The sequence below is a fragment of the Drosophila yakuba genome, unplaced genomic scaffold (assembly GCF_016746365.2).
Source record: "Drosophila yakuba strain Tai18E2 unplaced genomic scaffold, Prin_Dyak_Tai18E2_2.1 Segkk4_quiver_pilon_scaf, whole genome shotgun sequence".
Classification (NCBI taxonomy): domain Eukaryota; kingdom Metazoa; phylum Arthropoda; class Insecta; order Diptera; family Drosophilidae; genus Drosophila; species Drosophila yakuba.
The window spans coordinates 593,214-610,606 of NW_025048816.1; the positions used below are offsets into that span (position 1 = coordinate 593,214).

The following is a 17,393-nucleotide window of genomic DNA, read 5'->3' on the forward strand; positions in this document are numbered from 1 at the left end:
ATGGGAATTAGCCACACCACATCACCAAACGTGGCCATAGACTACAGGAGTGTTGTGCCGCCAAGTGGGAGTAGCAGGATACCCTCTGCACCCCCGAATGTAAGAGAAATCGTGAATGCAATAAAGAAGCTGAAGCACAACAGGGCAGCTGGCGAAGACAACATACCAGCCGAATTGCTTCAAGTTGACACCCAACTGATGGCTGAAATATTGCATCCACATTTCTCACGCATATGGGAAGGCGAGACGGTGCCAGCCTCCTGGAAAAACGGAATCATTGTGAACCTTCCCAAAAATAGGCGACCTTAGTGACTGCAACAACTGGAGAGGGATAACACTGATCAACACCAGCTACAAGATCTTAGCTACACTTCTGAACGAACGCCTCCAGGAAAAAATTGAGCCATCAATCCGAGACGAACAGGCAGGCTTCAGACCACACAGGAGTTGCGTAGACCAGGCAAATACACTACGCATAATAACCGAGCAAGCTGTGGAATGGAGAGCCCCGCTTTACCTCCTGTTCATCGACTTCAAGAAGGCGTTCAACTCAGTTGAAAAAACAGCAATATGGCGAGCACTTGCAAGATAAGGAGTACCTGCGAATCTCATCGCCATCATCAAATTGATGTATGACAATGCCAACTTGGCGGTACTGCACAATGGAAAAACTAGTGCACCTTTCCAGACAAACACCGGAATTCGGCAAGGATGCCCGCTGTCACTACTCCTCTTCAACATCATAGTCGACGAGTTAATGAGCGAAGTATGCTCTTCCAAGCGCGGAATTACGTGGAACCTCACCAGACACCTTGAGGACGAACTACGCAGACGACAGCTGTCTCATATCGCACACACTCGACGACATACAGAGGAAAAGTGACGACCTTGTCAGGATAGCCAGCAGCGTAGGGCTCGAAATAAACATAGCGAAAACAAAAGCTATGCGCTTCAACCACTCCAGCGAAGGAAACATCAACATAAATGGGAACCCAATCGAGTTCATTACCAGTTTCCCGTACCTTGGCACCATCATATCCAACAGTGGTGGAGTGGATGATGATGTCTCCAGCCGTCTTGGCAAAGCCCGCTCAGCATTTGGGAGATTACACCGCATATGGAGAGACCGACAAATCAGCCGACCAACAAAGCTCAGGATCTACAATGCGTGTGTGAAATCCATACTGCTATACGGAAGTATAGCATGGCTCGCCACGAAGAAAATAACGCATAAGCTACAGGCTTTCAGCAACAAATGCCTGAGAGTCATATGTGGGGTATTCTGGCCAAACAGAATAGCCAACACAGAACTTTGGCGCGTTACAGACGACAACAGACAGCTCAAAATAGAGTTAGATGGAAAGCTCACGTAGAAGCCCTATGTTCCCGAGAGGAATAAAAAATAAGAATAAAAAAAAAAAACAAATAAACTTTAAATAAATAAAAATTACTTTTCAACGACGAGTTTCCGCCTTGTTTTGGTTATGCAAAAACAAGAGCCCTCAGAGCGACGTTTGTAGACGTGAATAGCCAACAATTTTTGTTGACGTGCACACCTTTGCTTGTTGATGAATTCGATACTCCTCGCTAAAAACAGTTATAGCCAACGTATCATAATTTTTTGTATACTAGCTTTTTAATTCTATTCTTTGTATTACATGGCACTAGCCAACAATATATTACCCAATAAAATTATGCTATTTTAACTACAACAAAATGAGTAGGTAAACATTTCCAGAAGGGGTGTTGACGCGAGAAGTGGTCGAGTAGGTCAAAAACGATGACATAAAATTTGACGGACAACCTTGACAAAAGGGGATCGTATTGCGCGGCCCGCGACGATCCATCAGGCATGCGGATGCATGAAAGGGAGGGAACGTGGCCAAAATATTGCCCGATCATTTTACGATCAAGCTACAGCTTGGTGGCCAGTGAGGACTGCTGACCGACGAACGGTACAAACTTTTTCAAGCACCACTAATATTTATTCACGTTATGTTGAAGAGGTGAGGAGCTTACCAAGATCCCACGACCCAAAATCGACGAGCTTACGCCGGCATCTTGGTGCCTGAACATCGGATGCCCATCCCTCGGCCTGAGTCCTTTCCCAGGTCACATGCACGAATACACCGACGTAACATGGTCACTGAAACAACATCATCGATTAGATGCTATTTGTGCAAAACTACTTCAAAAAATTTCAATTACGTTGAAGCTATAAAAAAACTTGTCGTCGACACTTCCAACTACCAATACGGCTTATCTACTTTGCACTGTTGGATACGTTTTTGTGTCTTTTGCATGTAGAATACAAAAAAGAAGTTGAATCATGGCAGTTTCGAAGTGAAGAAGTGAAACAATCGCTTGCTAACGGTAAAGCCGTGATTGAAAAGGCGATTCAAATTGCATTTGATTATTGATCGTCCCAAACCAGGAATGGGAAATTCGAATGATGGAAACACGTTATTTGAACAATACACTGTTTTAGCTAGTATTTTGGGTATTGATCTTGAACTAGTTGAAAGATTCCACACAATTTTACAAGTTTTGTCGAGTTGCTTTAATGTGAAAGTGCAATTATTTAAAAAATACTGCCACGAGACTGCCCAGTTGTTTGTGTCAAAATATAAATAGTATAATATGTCTACCACAGTGCACAAGGTACTCATTCATGTACCCAAGATCATCGAGTCATCAATTATGACAATAGGGCAATTGTCAGAAGAAGCGCAGGAGTCACGGAATAAGGATGTCAGAAACTATCGGTTAAGTTTTTCGCGAAAATGTTCCAGAGTGAAAAACATTCAGGATATTTTTATGCGACTCCTCGCTTCTTCAGATCCCCTTATCTCTAGTATAAGAAAATCTCGGCCAAAAAAAGGCAAAAATTTATCTCGTAAAGCGCTTAAACTTTTATCATATGAAAAGGGTGACAAGAGTGACGATAGTGATGATAGCGTAGGAGATGGCAGTGGCAATGTTACAGATGGAAATATCATTAGCATATTTAATGTATCTACTTTGAAACAGTAGCGAAACAATGCCTTTTTTGTTGACGAATGTGCTAATAAATCCTCATATAAACATTTTTTGAATGCTCGTCCTTTCCCACCAATTTCTTTTGTCATTTTCGTAATCAGCGACCCAAAAAACACTTTCAATATGAATTTCAGCAAAAACGCACTCCTGTCCACGTGGCCGCTGGTATTTACAAATTTAAGTGTCCCGCTGGGCGGGCAGCGGTTCGTCCAGCCGCCGACCGCACAAGCGTTGTCGCCTTCGGCCGACCCGAAGTGGAAAACCACGTGGCGGCGTCGGGCTTCGGCTTGCCGGCTACCATGTGCATCGGCTGATCGTGGCTTGGCTGTTTGCGTCGCTGGAGCTCTGCCGATGTTGCGGGGTCCGTGTGGCGGGGCTTGGCCACTTATGTTGCGGGGCTGCTGGCCGGTGGGGCCGGTGCTTGGCCGCCGGTGTTGCGGTTGCGATGTTGCTGGGCCCGTGTTGCAGGTATTGCGGGCTTGATGTTGCGCTGGCGCGCGGGTGGGTGTGTGTATGGGGTGCTTAGTCTATGTGCCCTTCATAGGGCACAGTCTTTTATTCTAACTTATATGTATACCCTAAATCCCAAAATTATCCTATCCGTAAATCTAAGGCCTATCCTACTTATCTTACCAGTTAATCCTAAGCCCTTATTCTACAAATTAATCCTAAGCCCTAATCCTACCGATTAATCCTAGCAATTTACTCTACGAATTAATCCTAATTAAACCAACCAATTAATCCTACCTACCTAAGCCCTACTTATTCCTACAAACTACAAATTAATTTTATGTATAGGGCGAGGGACCCAATAGGGGTCCTCACAAACAATTAAAATGCCGAAGTTGGAAGTTCCAGAAGGCCGACAGTGTTCGCTATTCTAATGCTTTTTATATTCAGACAAAACTTATACAACTAAATGAGGGCATGAATTTCATTAGTCCTTTATCACAGGGCACTCCAAGTTTGTTTTGAAAAACCAGGAACTCTTTCCGAAAATATGGGGCAGCAGAAGGGCCAGGTGATAACTAAAGGGGGCTCAACAAATAAATAAATTTTTTTACTTCTATTAGGATATAGCAACACATACTTATATAATGCATCTACAATCACGAGAATAAGAATTTAACGGTACTTGTTCAATTACATCACTCCAAAATGACTAACACATAACAAGTCATTTTGGAGTGATGTAATTCTTATTCTCGTGATTGTAGATGCATTATATAACACATAACATAACAAAACTAAAAGTGCTTATCGATCGGCGTGAGAAACTCTTCTTATCGTATGACTTTGAAGATTCAAAACCAGAATCTAAAAGCAGGGGAAGGGGTACCATTACCCCGTTCACTCAGTTGGATTGCGACAAAGAAAATGCAAGTCGACAATTACCGAGTCTCCGATGACCCGGTCAGCGGCCGCAATAGATTGCAGAAAGTAAAGAAAATCTACACCAGTTCCGGGCACACTTCACCGAAGGGGGTATTGACTCCCCAAAACAGGGTAAAGCGAGAAATATGATTCCTAGGTGGGAACACTTGGCATAGAAGACCAATAGATCAGAAAAAGCTCTATGCCGCTACAGGAAATAGAAGGAGTACAACATACCCTGGAATTCATCGCTGCTATACTGATCTTCCTGACTGTGAACCGGTGCATGGCCGTTAAAGTGAACATCAGCAAAAACAAACAACAGCAAGTGCTCGCTCCAAGTAACCTGGGAGCCCAATAACAGCCAAACCGCGCTTCAAAAAAACAGAAACCCAACTCATTTTATATTATATATATATGCATACTCCACTTAGTGTATTATTTTTTATTTTGTGTTTGTGTATATCTTATTATTGTTCGGTTACAATTAATTGGTGCACAAAGGTATATGTATGTATAACTCCATCACTATATATAGCAACACCCAGGATCCAACGCGTCGAGATCTCTTCGCTCCGGATTAAAATGGGGTAAGTTTGACAGAACCCTGTTCCCAAGTTTTTACTATATTCATATATATATACATATATTCTCGATCTCATTTTATTTTTACAACATTAGTAGATCTAAGTATATTTGTGTCAGGTGTAAAGGAAAATATCTTATTGTTAGCCTCTTCCAGGCCATTTATTTTATTTATAGAAGTTAAATATTTTGTTTTCAATATTGCTTTAACTACCTGCTAACCACGGCGTCGTGGGTTCAAACCCCACCCATGACGAGAGCATGGCCACACAAAAACTTCCTCTCTGAAATGCTTTTCTAACTTTTAGAAAGTATTCTTCCACATAATAAATGATTATTACAACAATTTTCGGCAACTTCCACTTTCCCCAACGCCCCGGGGGCACCCACATAGTACCAAGCGCACCCTGTGTTTTTCTGCGAACAGCAACAACACCCAGCAGGGCGAGCGCGCCACCAGACTGTTCGCTTTTCTACGAATAACATCACAAGACCGTAGACGTCAATCCCCGATGGCGACAGGTGGCAGCCCTACCACTGGGATAAGCTGCATTTGGCCAATCACCAGATCGGTCGAAAAACTTACAACGATTACTGAAACTAATACGAGAAATTTAAACATAAACGGCTCCCCAAATTCGATAACGACCGTAGGCATCTCAAAACGGACACGAATTGGACAATGGAACGTTAGAGCTCTAAGAGAACCATCTAGGTTAGCACAGTTCGAGGCGGAGATGGAGAAACTTCACATTGCAATAGCTGGAATCAGCGAGATAAGGTGGGCTGGCAGTGGGGAAACAACAACATTAGATAGCAATCTAGTCCTACACAGTGGCAACAGTGACGGCAGAAGATATGGAGTGGGAATTTTCGTGTCCAAGTGCATAAAGAAGGCACTGGTTTCCTGGAAACCCATTTCTGATAGAATCATGACCGCCAGGTTCAGATGTAGAGCTAGATACATAATAAACATCACTCAATGCTATGCCCCGACGGAAGACGCAAACGACGACACTAAGGACGACTTCTATACTGCCCTTGCAGCAACCCTCAACAAGCTACGGCAAGGTGATATTAACATCCTCATGGGTGACTTCAATGCAAAAATTGGCCCCAACAACACCGGACTAAGATCTGTCATGGGCCAGCATGGAACTGGGACTCGCAACGATAACGGAGAAAGATTAGTGGAACTCTGCCAGCTATTCCAAATGGTCATCGGCGGCACAATATTCCCACACAAAGATGTCCACAAATACTCCTGGACATCTCCAAGTGGTAATACGCGCAACCAGATCGACCACATATGCATTAGCAGGAAATGGAGACACTCGCTACTGGACGTACGGAACAAAAGGGGAGCATCTATAGACAGTGACCATGAGTTGGTCATTGCAGAACATTTAATAAAGCTCAACCGCAACCACTCAAGGAACACTGGCAACAGTCAACACCGGCGAGCGCCCCCTCTGAACCTGCACCTCCTTAGCGACTCTACTCTGAAGACGAGAATGACGTCCACGCTGCGAGAACAGCAGATCCCCCTAGAAGACCACCCATGGGAGCACACCTGCAGGCAACTAAGGACCACGGCCTGCAACAACGCGGAAGATCGGACTGGATATTTGAAGAACCTGGGACCTGATTAGAAGGAGGAACCACCACCCATCACAAACAGAACAAACCAGTCAGAGATCTAGAAGGTAACCTCCTATCCAATGATGACGCACAAATCCGAAGATGACGCCAACACTTCATGGGAATTAGCCACACCACATCACCAAACGTGGCCATAGACTACAGGAGTGTTGTGCCGCCAAGTGGGAGTAGCAGGATACCCTCTGCACCCCCGAATGTAAGAGAAATCGTGAATGCAATAAAGAAGCTGAAGCACAACAGGGCAGCTGGCGAAGACAACATACCAGCCGAATTGCTTCAAGTTGACACCCAACTGATGGCTGAAATATTGCATCCACATTTCTCACGCATATGGGAAGGCGAGACGGTGCCAGCCTCCTGGAAAAACGGAATCATTGTGAACCTTCCCAAAAATAGGCGACCTTAGTGACTGCAACAACTGGAGAGGGATAACACTGATCAACACCAGCTACAAGATCTTAGCTACACTTCTGAACGAACGCCTCCAGGAAAAAATTGAGCCATCAATCCGAGACGAACAGGCAGGCTTCAGACCACACAGGAGTTGCGTAGACCAGGCAAATACACTACGCATAATAACCGAGCAAGCTGTGGAATGGAGAGCCCCGCTTTACCTCCTGTTCATCGACTTCAAGAAGGCGTTCAACTCAGTTGAAAAAACAGCAATATGGCGAGCACTTGCAAGATAAGGAGTACCTGCGAATCTCATCGCCATCATCAAATTGATGTATGACAATGCCAACTTGGCGGTACTGCACAATGGAAAAACTAGTGCACCTTTCCAGACAAACACCGGAATTCGGCAAGGATGCCCGCTGTCACTACTCCTCTTCAACATCATAGTCGACGAGTTAATGAGCGAAGTATGCTCTTCCAAGCGCGGAATTACGTGGAACCTCACCAGACACCTTGAGGACGAACTACGCAGACGACATCTGTCTCATATCGCACACACTCGACGACATACAGAGGAAAAGTGACGACCTTGTCAGGATAGCCAGCAGCGTAGGGCTCGAAATAAACATAGCGAAAACAAAAGCTATGCGCTTCAACCACTCCAGTGAAGGAAACATCAACATAAATGGGAACCCAATCGAGTTCATTACCAGTTTCCCGTACCTTGGCACCATCATATCCAACAGTGGTGGAGTGGATGATGATGTCTCCAGCCGTCTTGGCAAAGCCCGCTCAGCATTTGGGAGATTATACCGCATATGGAGAGACCGACAAATCAGCCGGCCAACAAAGCTCAGGATCTACAATGCGTGTGTGAAATCCATACTGCTATACGGAAGTATAGCATGGCTCGCCACGAAGAAAATAACGCATAAGCTACAGGCTTTCAGCAACAAATGCCTGAGAGTCATATGTGGGGTATTCTGGCCAAACAGAATAGCCAACACAGAACTTTGGCGCGTTACAGACGACAACAGACAGCTCAAAATAGAGTTAGATGGAAAGCTCACGTAGAAGCCCTATGTTCCCGAGAGGAATAAAAAATAAGAATAAAAAAAAAAAACAAATAAACTTTAAATAAATAAAAATTACTTTTCAACGACGAGTTTCCGCCTTGTTTTGGTTATGCAAAAACAAGAGCCCTCAGAGCGACGTTTGTAGACGTGAATAGCCAACAATTTTTGTTGACGTGCACACCTTTGCTTGTTGATGAATTCGATACTCCTCGCTAAAAACAGTTATAGCCAACGTATCATAATTTTTTTATACTAGCTTTTTAATTCTATTCTTTGTATTACATGGCACTAGCCAACAATATATTACCCAATAAAATTATGCTATTTTAACTACAACAAAATGAGTAGGTAAACATTTCCAGAAGGGGTGTTGACGCGAGAAGTGGTCGAGTAGGTCAAAAACGATGACATAAAATTTGACGGACAACCTTGACAAAAGGGGATCGTATTGCGCGGCCCGCGACGATCCATCAGGCACGCGGATGCATGAAGGAGAGGGAACGTGGCCAAAATATTGCCCGATCATTTTACGATCAAGCTACAGCTTGGTGGCCAGTGAGGACTGCTGACCGACGAACGGTACAAACTTTTTCAAGCACCACTAATATTTATTCACGTTATGTTGAAGAGGTGAGGAGCTTACCAAGATCCCACGACCCAAAATCGACGAGCTTACGCCGGCATCTTGGTGCCTGAACATCGGATGCCCATCCCTCGGCCTGAGTCCTTTCCCAGGTCACATGCACGAATACACCGACGTAACATGGTCACTGAAACAACATCATCGATTAGATGCTATTTGTGCAAAACTACTTCAAAAAATTTCAATTACGTTGAAGCTATAAAAAAACTTGTCGTCGACACTTCCAACTACCAATACGGCTTATCTACTTTGCACTGTTGGATACGTTTTTGTGTCTTTTGCATGTAGAATACAAAAAAGAAGTTGAATCATGGCAGTTTCGAAGTGAAGAAGTGAAACAATCGCTTGCTAACGGTAAAGCCGTGATTGAAAAGGCGATTCAAATTGCATTTGATTATTGATCGTCCCAAACCAGGAATGGGAAATTCGAATGATGGAAACACGTTATTTGAACAATACACTGTTTTAGCTAGTATTTTGGGTATTGATCTTGAACTAGTTGAAAGATTCCACACAATTTTACAAGTTTTGTCGAGTTGCTTTAATGTGAAAGTGCAATTATTTAAAAAATACTGCCACGAGACTGCCCAGTTGTTTGTGTCAAAATATAAATAGTATAATATGTCTACCACAGTGCACAAGGTACTCATTCATGTACCCAAGATCATCGAGTCATCAATTATGACAATAGGGCAATTGTCAGAAGAAGCGCAGGAGTCACGGAATAAGGATGTCAGAAACTATCGGTTAAGTTTTTCGCGAAAATGTTCCAGAGTGAAAAACATTCAGGATATTTTTATGCGACTCCTCGCTTCTTCAGATCCCCTTATCTCTAGTATAAGAAAATCTCGGCCAAAAAAAGGCAAAAATTTATCTCGTAAAGCGCCTAAACTTTTATCATATGAAAAGGGTGACAAGAGTGACGATAGTGATGATAGCGTAGGAGATGGCAGTGGCAATGTTACAGATGGAAATATCATTAGCATATTTAATGTATCTACTTTGAAACAGTAGCGAAACAATGCCTTTTTTGTTGACGAATGTGCTAATAAATCCTCATATAAACATTTTTTGAATGCTCGTCCTTTCCCACCAATTTCTTTTGTCATTTTCGTAATCAGCGACCCAAAAAACACTTTCAATATGAATTTCAGCAAAAACGCACTCCTGTCCACGTGGCCGCTGGTATTTACAAATTTAAGTGTCCCGCTGGGCGGGCAGCGGTTCGTCCAGCCGCCGACCGCACAAGCGTTGTCGCCTCGGCCGACCCGAAGTGGAAAACCACGTGGCGGCGTCGGGCTTCGGCTTGCCGGCTACCATGTGCATCGGCTGATCGTGGCTTGGCTGTTTGCGTCGCTGGAGCTCTGCCGATGTTGCGGGGTCCGTGTGGCGGGGCTTGGCCACTTATGTTGCGGGGCTGCTGGCCGGTGGGGCCGGTGCTTGGCCGCCGGTGTTGCGGTTGCGATGTTGCTGGGCCCGTGTTGCAGGTATTGCGGGCTTGATGTTGCGCTGGCGCGCGGGTGGGTGTGTGTATGGGGTGCTTAGTCTATGTGCCCTTCATAGGGCACAGTCTTTTATTCTAACTTATATGTATACCCTAAATCCCAAAATTATCCTATCCGTAAATCTAAGGCCTATCCTACTTATCTTACCAGTTAATCCTAAGCCCTTATTCTACAAATTAATCCTAAGCCCTAATCCTACCGATTAATCCTAGCAATTTACTCTACGAATTAATCCTAATTAAACCAACCAATTAATCCTACCTACCTAAGCCCTACTTATTCCTACAAACTACAAATGAATTTTATGTATAGGGCGAGGGACCCAAAAGGGGTCCTCACAAACAATTAAAATGCCGAAGTTGGAAGTTCCAGAAGGCCGACAGTGTTCGCTATTCTAATGCTATTTATATTCAGACAAAACTTATACAACTAAATGAGGGCATGAATTTCATTAGTCCTTTATCACAGGGCACTCCAAGTCGCATACCACATGTCCTACTTGCCAAATTGTTTGTTTTGAAAAACCAGGAACTCTTTCCGAAAATATGAGGCAGCAGAAGGGCCAGGTGATAACTCAAATACGTGAAATTTTGATGATGTTATTAACAATGAAATGTCAGCGAGCCGAAATATTTTTCTTTTACATCTGTAGAGAATTAGTTGTGATCCCAATAGATCCTGAAAAAGTGGCAACGGTATTACGCGTAACAAGGAATGTGCTATCCGAAACCGCTGCCATTGCCTGCCCTTTTTTGCCCCTTGGCTGAAAAATCGAATTTTTTGCGGCAGTGTTGGTTCATTCGTGCGTGAGCACGTACAGAGCAACTTGGCGCGCATTGCATGTTCAGAATTCAAATCTGAGAAATACTTGGGGTTTTCTGGTATGCTGAATCCGAATTCGAAGTCAAATTGCAAAATTCAAAATGGCGTCGCCAATATGGCGGACAAAAATGTAAATTTTTACCCAATTACGATGAAAATTCGTACCCCGTAATTGAAGAGAAGCGTTTTGTTGACGAGCAAATAACATCTCTTACAAAATTTAATACTTTTCAAGATGGTAGAAGTATAGGCGTCAACTTTGAACTCACTTTTACAATGATAGACGGTAAAGATTGCTATGTGGTCACTAAAACAACATCATCGATGAGATGCTATTTGTGCTAAACTACTTCAAAAAATTTCAGCTACGTTGAAGCTATGAAAAAACTTGTCGTCGACACTTCCAACTACCAATACGGCTTATCTACTTTGCACTGTTGGATACGTTTTTGTGTCTTTTGCATGTAGGATACAAAATCATGGCAGTTTCGAAGTGAAGAAGTGAAACAATCGCTTGCTAACGGTAAAGCCGTGATTGAAAAGGCGATTCAAATTGCATTTGATTATTGATCGTCCCAAACTAGGAATGGGAAATTCGAATGATGGAAACACGTTATTTGAACAATACACTGTTTTAGCTAGTATTTTGGGTATTGATCTTGAACTAGTTGAAAGATTCCACATAATTTTACAAGTTTTGTCGAGTGCCTATAATGTGAAAGTGCAATTATTCAAAAAATACTGTCACGAGACTGCCCAGTTGTTTGTGTCAAAATATAAATAGTATAATATGTCTACCACAGTGCACAAGGTACTCATTCATGGACCCAAGATCATCGAGGCATCAATTATGACAATAGGGCAATTGTCAGAAGAAGCGCAGGAGTCACGGAATAAGGATGTCAGAAACTATCGATTGAGTTTTTCGCGGAAATGTTTCAGAGTCAAGAACATTAAGGATATTTTTATGCGTATCCTCGCTTTTTCAGATCCCCTTATCTCCAGTATAAGAAAATCTCGGCCAAAAAAAGGCAAAAATTTGGCTTGTAAAGCGCTTAAACTTTTATCATATGAAAAGGGTGACGAGAGTGACGATAGTGATGATAGCGTAGGAGATGGCAGTGGCAATGTTACAGATGGATCTATTATTAGCATATTTAATGATTCTACTTTGAAACAGTAGCGAAACAATGCCTTTTTTGTTGATGAATGTGCTAGTAAATCCTCAAATAAACAAAAAATAAACATTTTTTGAATGCCCGTCCTTTTCCACCAATTTCTTTTGCCATTTTCGTAATCAGCGACCCAAAAATCACTTTCAATATGAATTTCAGCAAAAACGCACGATTTTTTGCGAAAATTTCCGCCATTTTGAATTTTTTTTGTCATTTTCGTAATCGCGACCCAAAAAACTATAAACAACTTTTTACAACCACGTGACAAATAAGGCATTCAGTGATTCCTAGGTCTCACTTCGTATATCCAAATATTCAGTGATTCCTAGGTCTCACTTCGTATTTCCAAATATTCAGAAGCGGGTACACATCCATTGCTGGGCCTTTGTCGTATAACCTGAAAGGTTATTCAAGGTATCTCTCCAAATTGATACTTTAAAAACAACAATTGGTATTAGCATTACATAAAAGAGTTGGAGAGAGAAGTCTCAATAATCGCGAGAGAACATCAAAAGATACAGGACGAAAATAAAAATGCGTTCGATATAAGAAGGAAACAAGAGCGGAAACAAAACACAAATTATATATTTTTCTAAAATGAACTCCTTAATATTTTATTGGCGCAGTCGGTCCTAGTAATTTCGTAGTTGTTTGACAATCAAGTAAACAGATAATTGTAAGAACAAAGTATCCTTCAGCTTGTGCATGCTTGTGCCAATCAACATTAGTTCGTTTATCAGACGATTTAAATACGTGCTTAACCGCTTAACAAACGATATGCGGAGATTCCGAGAAGATCAGATAGCTAGGATTTCACAACGAGTGTTTTTTTTTTTCTGTTTATTTTGGCAGAAAGTCAAATAAAAATTTGAACGGAATAAAACCATTTATGGTTTTTTTATATTTAGGATAGTCTAATTAGATAAAAAAAAGCCGATTTTTACTTTTATATGCAAGACAGGCTTATCGCCCACCTCTCAAAGACAGCTGATTGTCGATAATATGCGTAAGACAAAATTGGCGGCAAATCATTTTATTTATATTTATATTTCCTCAGAGAATTAAAAAAATTTAAGGTGTTTTCATGGAAAACAGTAGCACAGTATGTAGATTTGTAGTTCACTAACATTTTTGTGTATGTTTTTGTGTAGTTTTATCGTGTTTGGTTTATGTGCCGTTTTTACAGTCAACTTAACAAATGTAGCTGTGTTTCGTGGAATATAACTTTTGTATGGCAAACCACTTCAAAAGAAACTAACATGTGTATAAAATTATACAACTAGTTTTATATGCTCCTTTTTGTTCCTTTTTGAAAAAATCACGTTTTTGTAGTTGAATATTTGTTTGTGCATGCAGAGCTGCTAGACATTTGAAGCAACAATAGTCGCTCTGAGGATGCAGTTAGGCAGCATATATTCAAAACAATTCGTCAGAATAATTTAAATAAATGTTGTATTTCATTGGTAAATAATTAAATATAGATAAAAAAAATTTTTTCTTTGGTAAGATAAATATTTTTATGGCATATCGGCCAGATCGGTTATATGGCACCTATATGTGGCAGCAATAAGTTGACCAGATCGTTTGAAACTTTGTGAGTCATCTTGGGGGAAAGAAAGAGTAACACAAACCAAAATTGATGAAGATAGGTCAACATTTCGAATTTCTGAAAAAAAAGGTGAAAAAAACAACAGTGCAACGTCTAGTTTAAAGATCAAACCGGAACTCCTGGAGGAACATTTACGAAGCTTGTTTTGTGTAAGTCAGTCAACTATTATTATTACAAAATTGGCATTAGACGGATGACAATAATGTATTATTCACAAGCAATGGCAACCACAATAAAAACAAGAGATAACGTTATAGTCTAGTTCCCCGACTATCTGATACCCGTTACTCAGATAGTAAAAGTGCGTAGGAGAGACTTCAACACTGACAGTTTTGGCGGTTTTTAGGCGTTAGAGCGGGCGTGGCAAAAAGCTTTTTGCAAATTGATAAAAATTTACAAGACTAATACAAAAATGAAAAAATATCATACCATTTTTCAATAGTGTGGGCGTGGCAGCTTCGGGCGGTTTGTGGGCGTTAGAGTGGGCGTGGCAAAACGTTTTTTGGCAAATCGAAAGAAGTCCTAGAAATGACTAATGCAAAAATGAAAAAAAATTAAAACATTTTTCAAAATTGGCAGACGTGGCAGTTTTGGGCGGTTTGTGGGCGTTAAAGTGGGCCTGGCAACATGAATCGACAAACTTGTTCTGCGTCTATGTCTCTGGAGTGTGCATACTTAAGCTCAACTTTCTAGCAGTACATTATTATTATTATTATTATTATTGAGAAATTAACGTATAATTAAAATTATGCGGAATTTCGGATTAGCTATAGCAGCTGAGGGCCTTAAGCTAAGTTATATACATTTTTTTTGGGTTTGCTTATATTATATGTATAAGTGAGGTTCTTATTTTACGGTTAATAACTATGTAGTAGTTTTTTAAAGCTACGTGTAGCTATGTGTAGTGTTGATATTAATGGATATGATTATTTATTTTTATTTTTGCTTATATTGTATGGTAAAGTTTTGTATTTTTTAAGAATTGTATTGCTTGGTGAATGTTTTCAAATGAGGTGATTTCTCTAATTGTTTGTTTCAAGAGGTTCGATCTGTTTTGCTGAAGGGCAGTCGAGTAATATATGTTGTAATGTTATGTTGGTGTTGCAGGTTGTGCAGATTGGTGGTGGAGTTTGTGGCTGTGGGTTAGATTGGTGTGTCCTAGTCTTATTCTTGCGAATTTTATTGAGTCTGATCGTGAGATATTTTTCGTCGGAGTGCTGTCGTGGCTAATATTTTTGTAGTTGTAGGAGGAGTTGTTAAAAATTGAAGTTTTAAAGGTTTCAGTGTTCAGTTTGATGTGTTCCAAGATGTCTGATGTGTTGAAGTTTTTTTGGGTAATCAAAGGGAAATAATGTGCGTTTTTTGCTGTTTCGTCCGCGAGCTCGTTTCCTGGAATCCCGCAGTGTCCCGGGACCCATAGAATTAAGATTTTATTTCTCTTATATTTGTTTAGGATATTTCTGATGCAGGTGGTGTAGTAGTTTTGGCTTTTTATGTTTTCAATTTCTTTTAGGGCTGATAGGGAATCTGTGCAGATTGCAAATTTTCCTCGTTGTTTGCTGGCGTGGTTGCATCCTGTCAGAATTGGTGCTATTTCGGCTGTATATATGGAGGAGTATTGTGGAAGTATATGGTGGTAAATAATTTCTGTTTCCGTTGTTACGCTCGTATATGAGACTCCGCTAGCTGACTTGGATCCATCTGTGTAAAGAAAGGGTCTGCCTGCTAGTGTGTTTTTTAATTCATTGAAAGTTGGTTGGTATATTGATGGTGCAGTTTCTGCTTTGGATGAGGTGTGTAGTGAGGTGTTAGTGCTTGTATTACTGCACCAGCCAGTGCACTATTGGGAATTCGACCTGTTTTTTGGCATAAATTAATATCTCGTAAAATATTTAAGATACGATGATAATTTTTTTGTCTATTCTTATACACACCTTTACAATCACTTTGGCAAAGTGGGCGGGTTGCCGCCTTCGAACAACCGCCCACATCAGCCTCCCGCCCCCTATCTTTACGTTTTTTTTTTTCTACCCAATATATTCTTCAGGATCTATTTTAACGTTGAAAAATAAGAAATTTGTATTTTTCATTTTTGTTCGTCATAAGGCAAGAGCCGTTTCAGTGGTAGTTTTCATATGATGTTCAACGGGCCTTGCCTTCCGTACAGGCCGGGTATTATAAAGCTTTTTATTTCATTTATTTATTTATTTTTATTTTTCATTTATGCAAAAAAGAGTTATGAAACATGCCATAAGTAACATTGATTAATTTCAAGAAGACTGTCGTCGATATGCCCAACAATGCGTGCGCCACGCTACTAGGAGGGCCGCATTGAAAATTGAGAGGTTGCTACCTAATAATTTAATTTTCGCGAAAAGTCGCTAAAATTCGCAAATGAAACCTATGTGTTCTAAATAGGGAATTAATCACTCTACAACATGGACTAACACACTTACTAAACAAATTTGAACAATTTTTTAAAACTCTATTCAAAGTTGAAATTTTATTTTGAAAGTTGGACGAGAACATCACTTGATAAATATACAAATTGTTAAGCTTACGCGCACGAACTAAGCAACATATTAGTAGAAACACATAGTACACATCTCAAGAATGAGTATTCATTTCAAATTTGACGGGTTTAGGCCTTGTGGTTCAAGAAATATTAATTTTAGTAAGCACTAAAAAAAGAAGCTCACCGATGACATGTGCTTTGTGTTTGCAACAGCTGACTTTACAGCTGTTAATTTTAACAGTGGACTGTTAATTTAACATTTGCGTTACAGATTATAAATCTTTGATCAATTCTTAATATGTTAAAAAAAAATTTCAAAATTTGAAACACTTTAAAAAATACATTTATGCCAAAAACACAGGTCAAATTCCCCATAGTGCAGTGTGGGGTTATTTCTTTCCTGCTTGTTTCGGGTGATACATCAATATTTACTTTTTTTTAATTGTTCTATTGTGTTGTGTAGTGAAGACGGGACTTTTGGTATTCTTTTGGAATTTTTAATTTTGTTGTAAATTTTTTCAATTGGTGAGAACTTGGAGTTGATTATGATTTTGATGTTTTTTTGTTTTGCATATGTTGTTATATGTTCTATTGGCAGTACAATAATGTGAAAGTCCCATTTTAAAAATCTCGAAATCGCTCTTCAGTCCAAATCTTGCAAAAATAGGAAAACCTTTTACTGGTATCGAAAATAATGATAATATTGACTTTATAAAGAAACTCACTATATTTCCGACTTTAACAAATGATTTTAAAATATCATAAATAACATATTGCAAGCATATTACCAACAAAGCTTTTTTTGTATTGACGTTTATTTATAAATTGCATCCCTTATAAAAACAAGTAGTAGATTGCCTAGAAGCCAAAGGAGCATAACTAGAATATTAAACAACATGAAAAAACCAAAGAGTGCCAAAGCAGGCAACTCATATGTTTGGCTAAATAATGAAGGAATGTAAATAAAAAGCACCACGGGCAAAGCAGGAATA

At 40.5% G+C, this 17,393-nt stretch overlaps 1 protein-coding gene across 1 annotated transcript; it reads left to right on the top strand.

Annotated features, from left to right (window-relative positions):
* The first annotated feature begins 5,735 nt into the window (after positions 1–5,735).
* On the top strand, positions 5,736–6,650 carry LOC122319658 (craniofacial development protein 2-like). The gene has a single exon (XM_043207255.1). The coding sequence runs from the start codon at positions 5,736–5,738 to the stop codon at positions 6,648–6,650; it is 915 nt and encodes a 304-aa protein (XP_043063190.1).
* Positions 6,651–17,393: the final 10,743 nt, after the last annotated feature.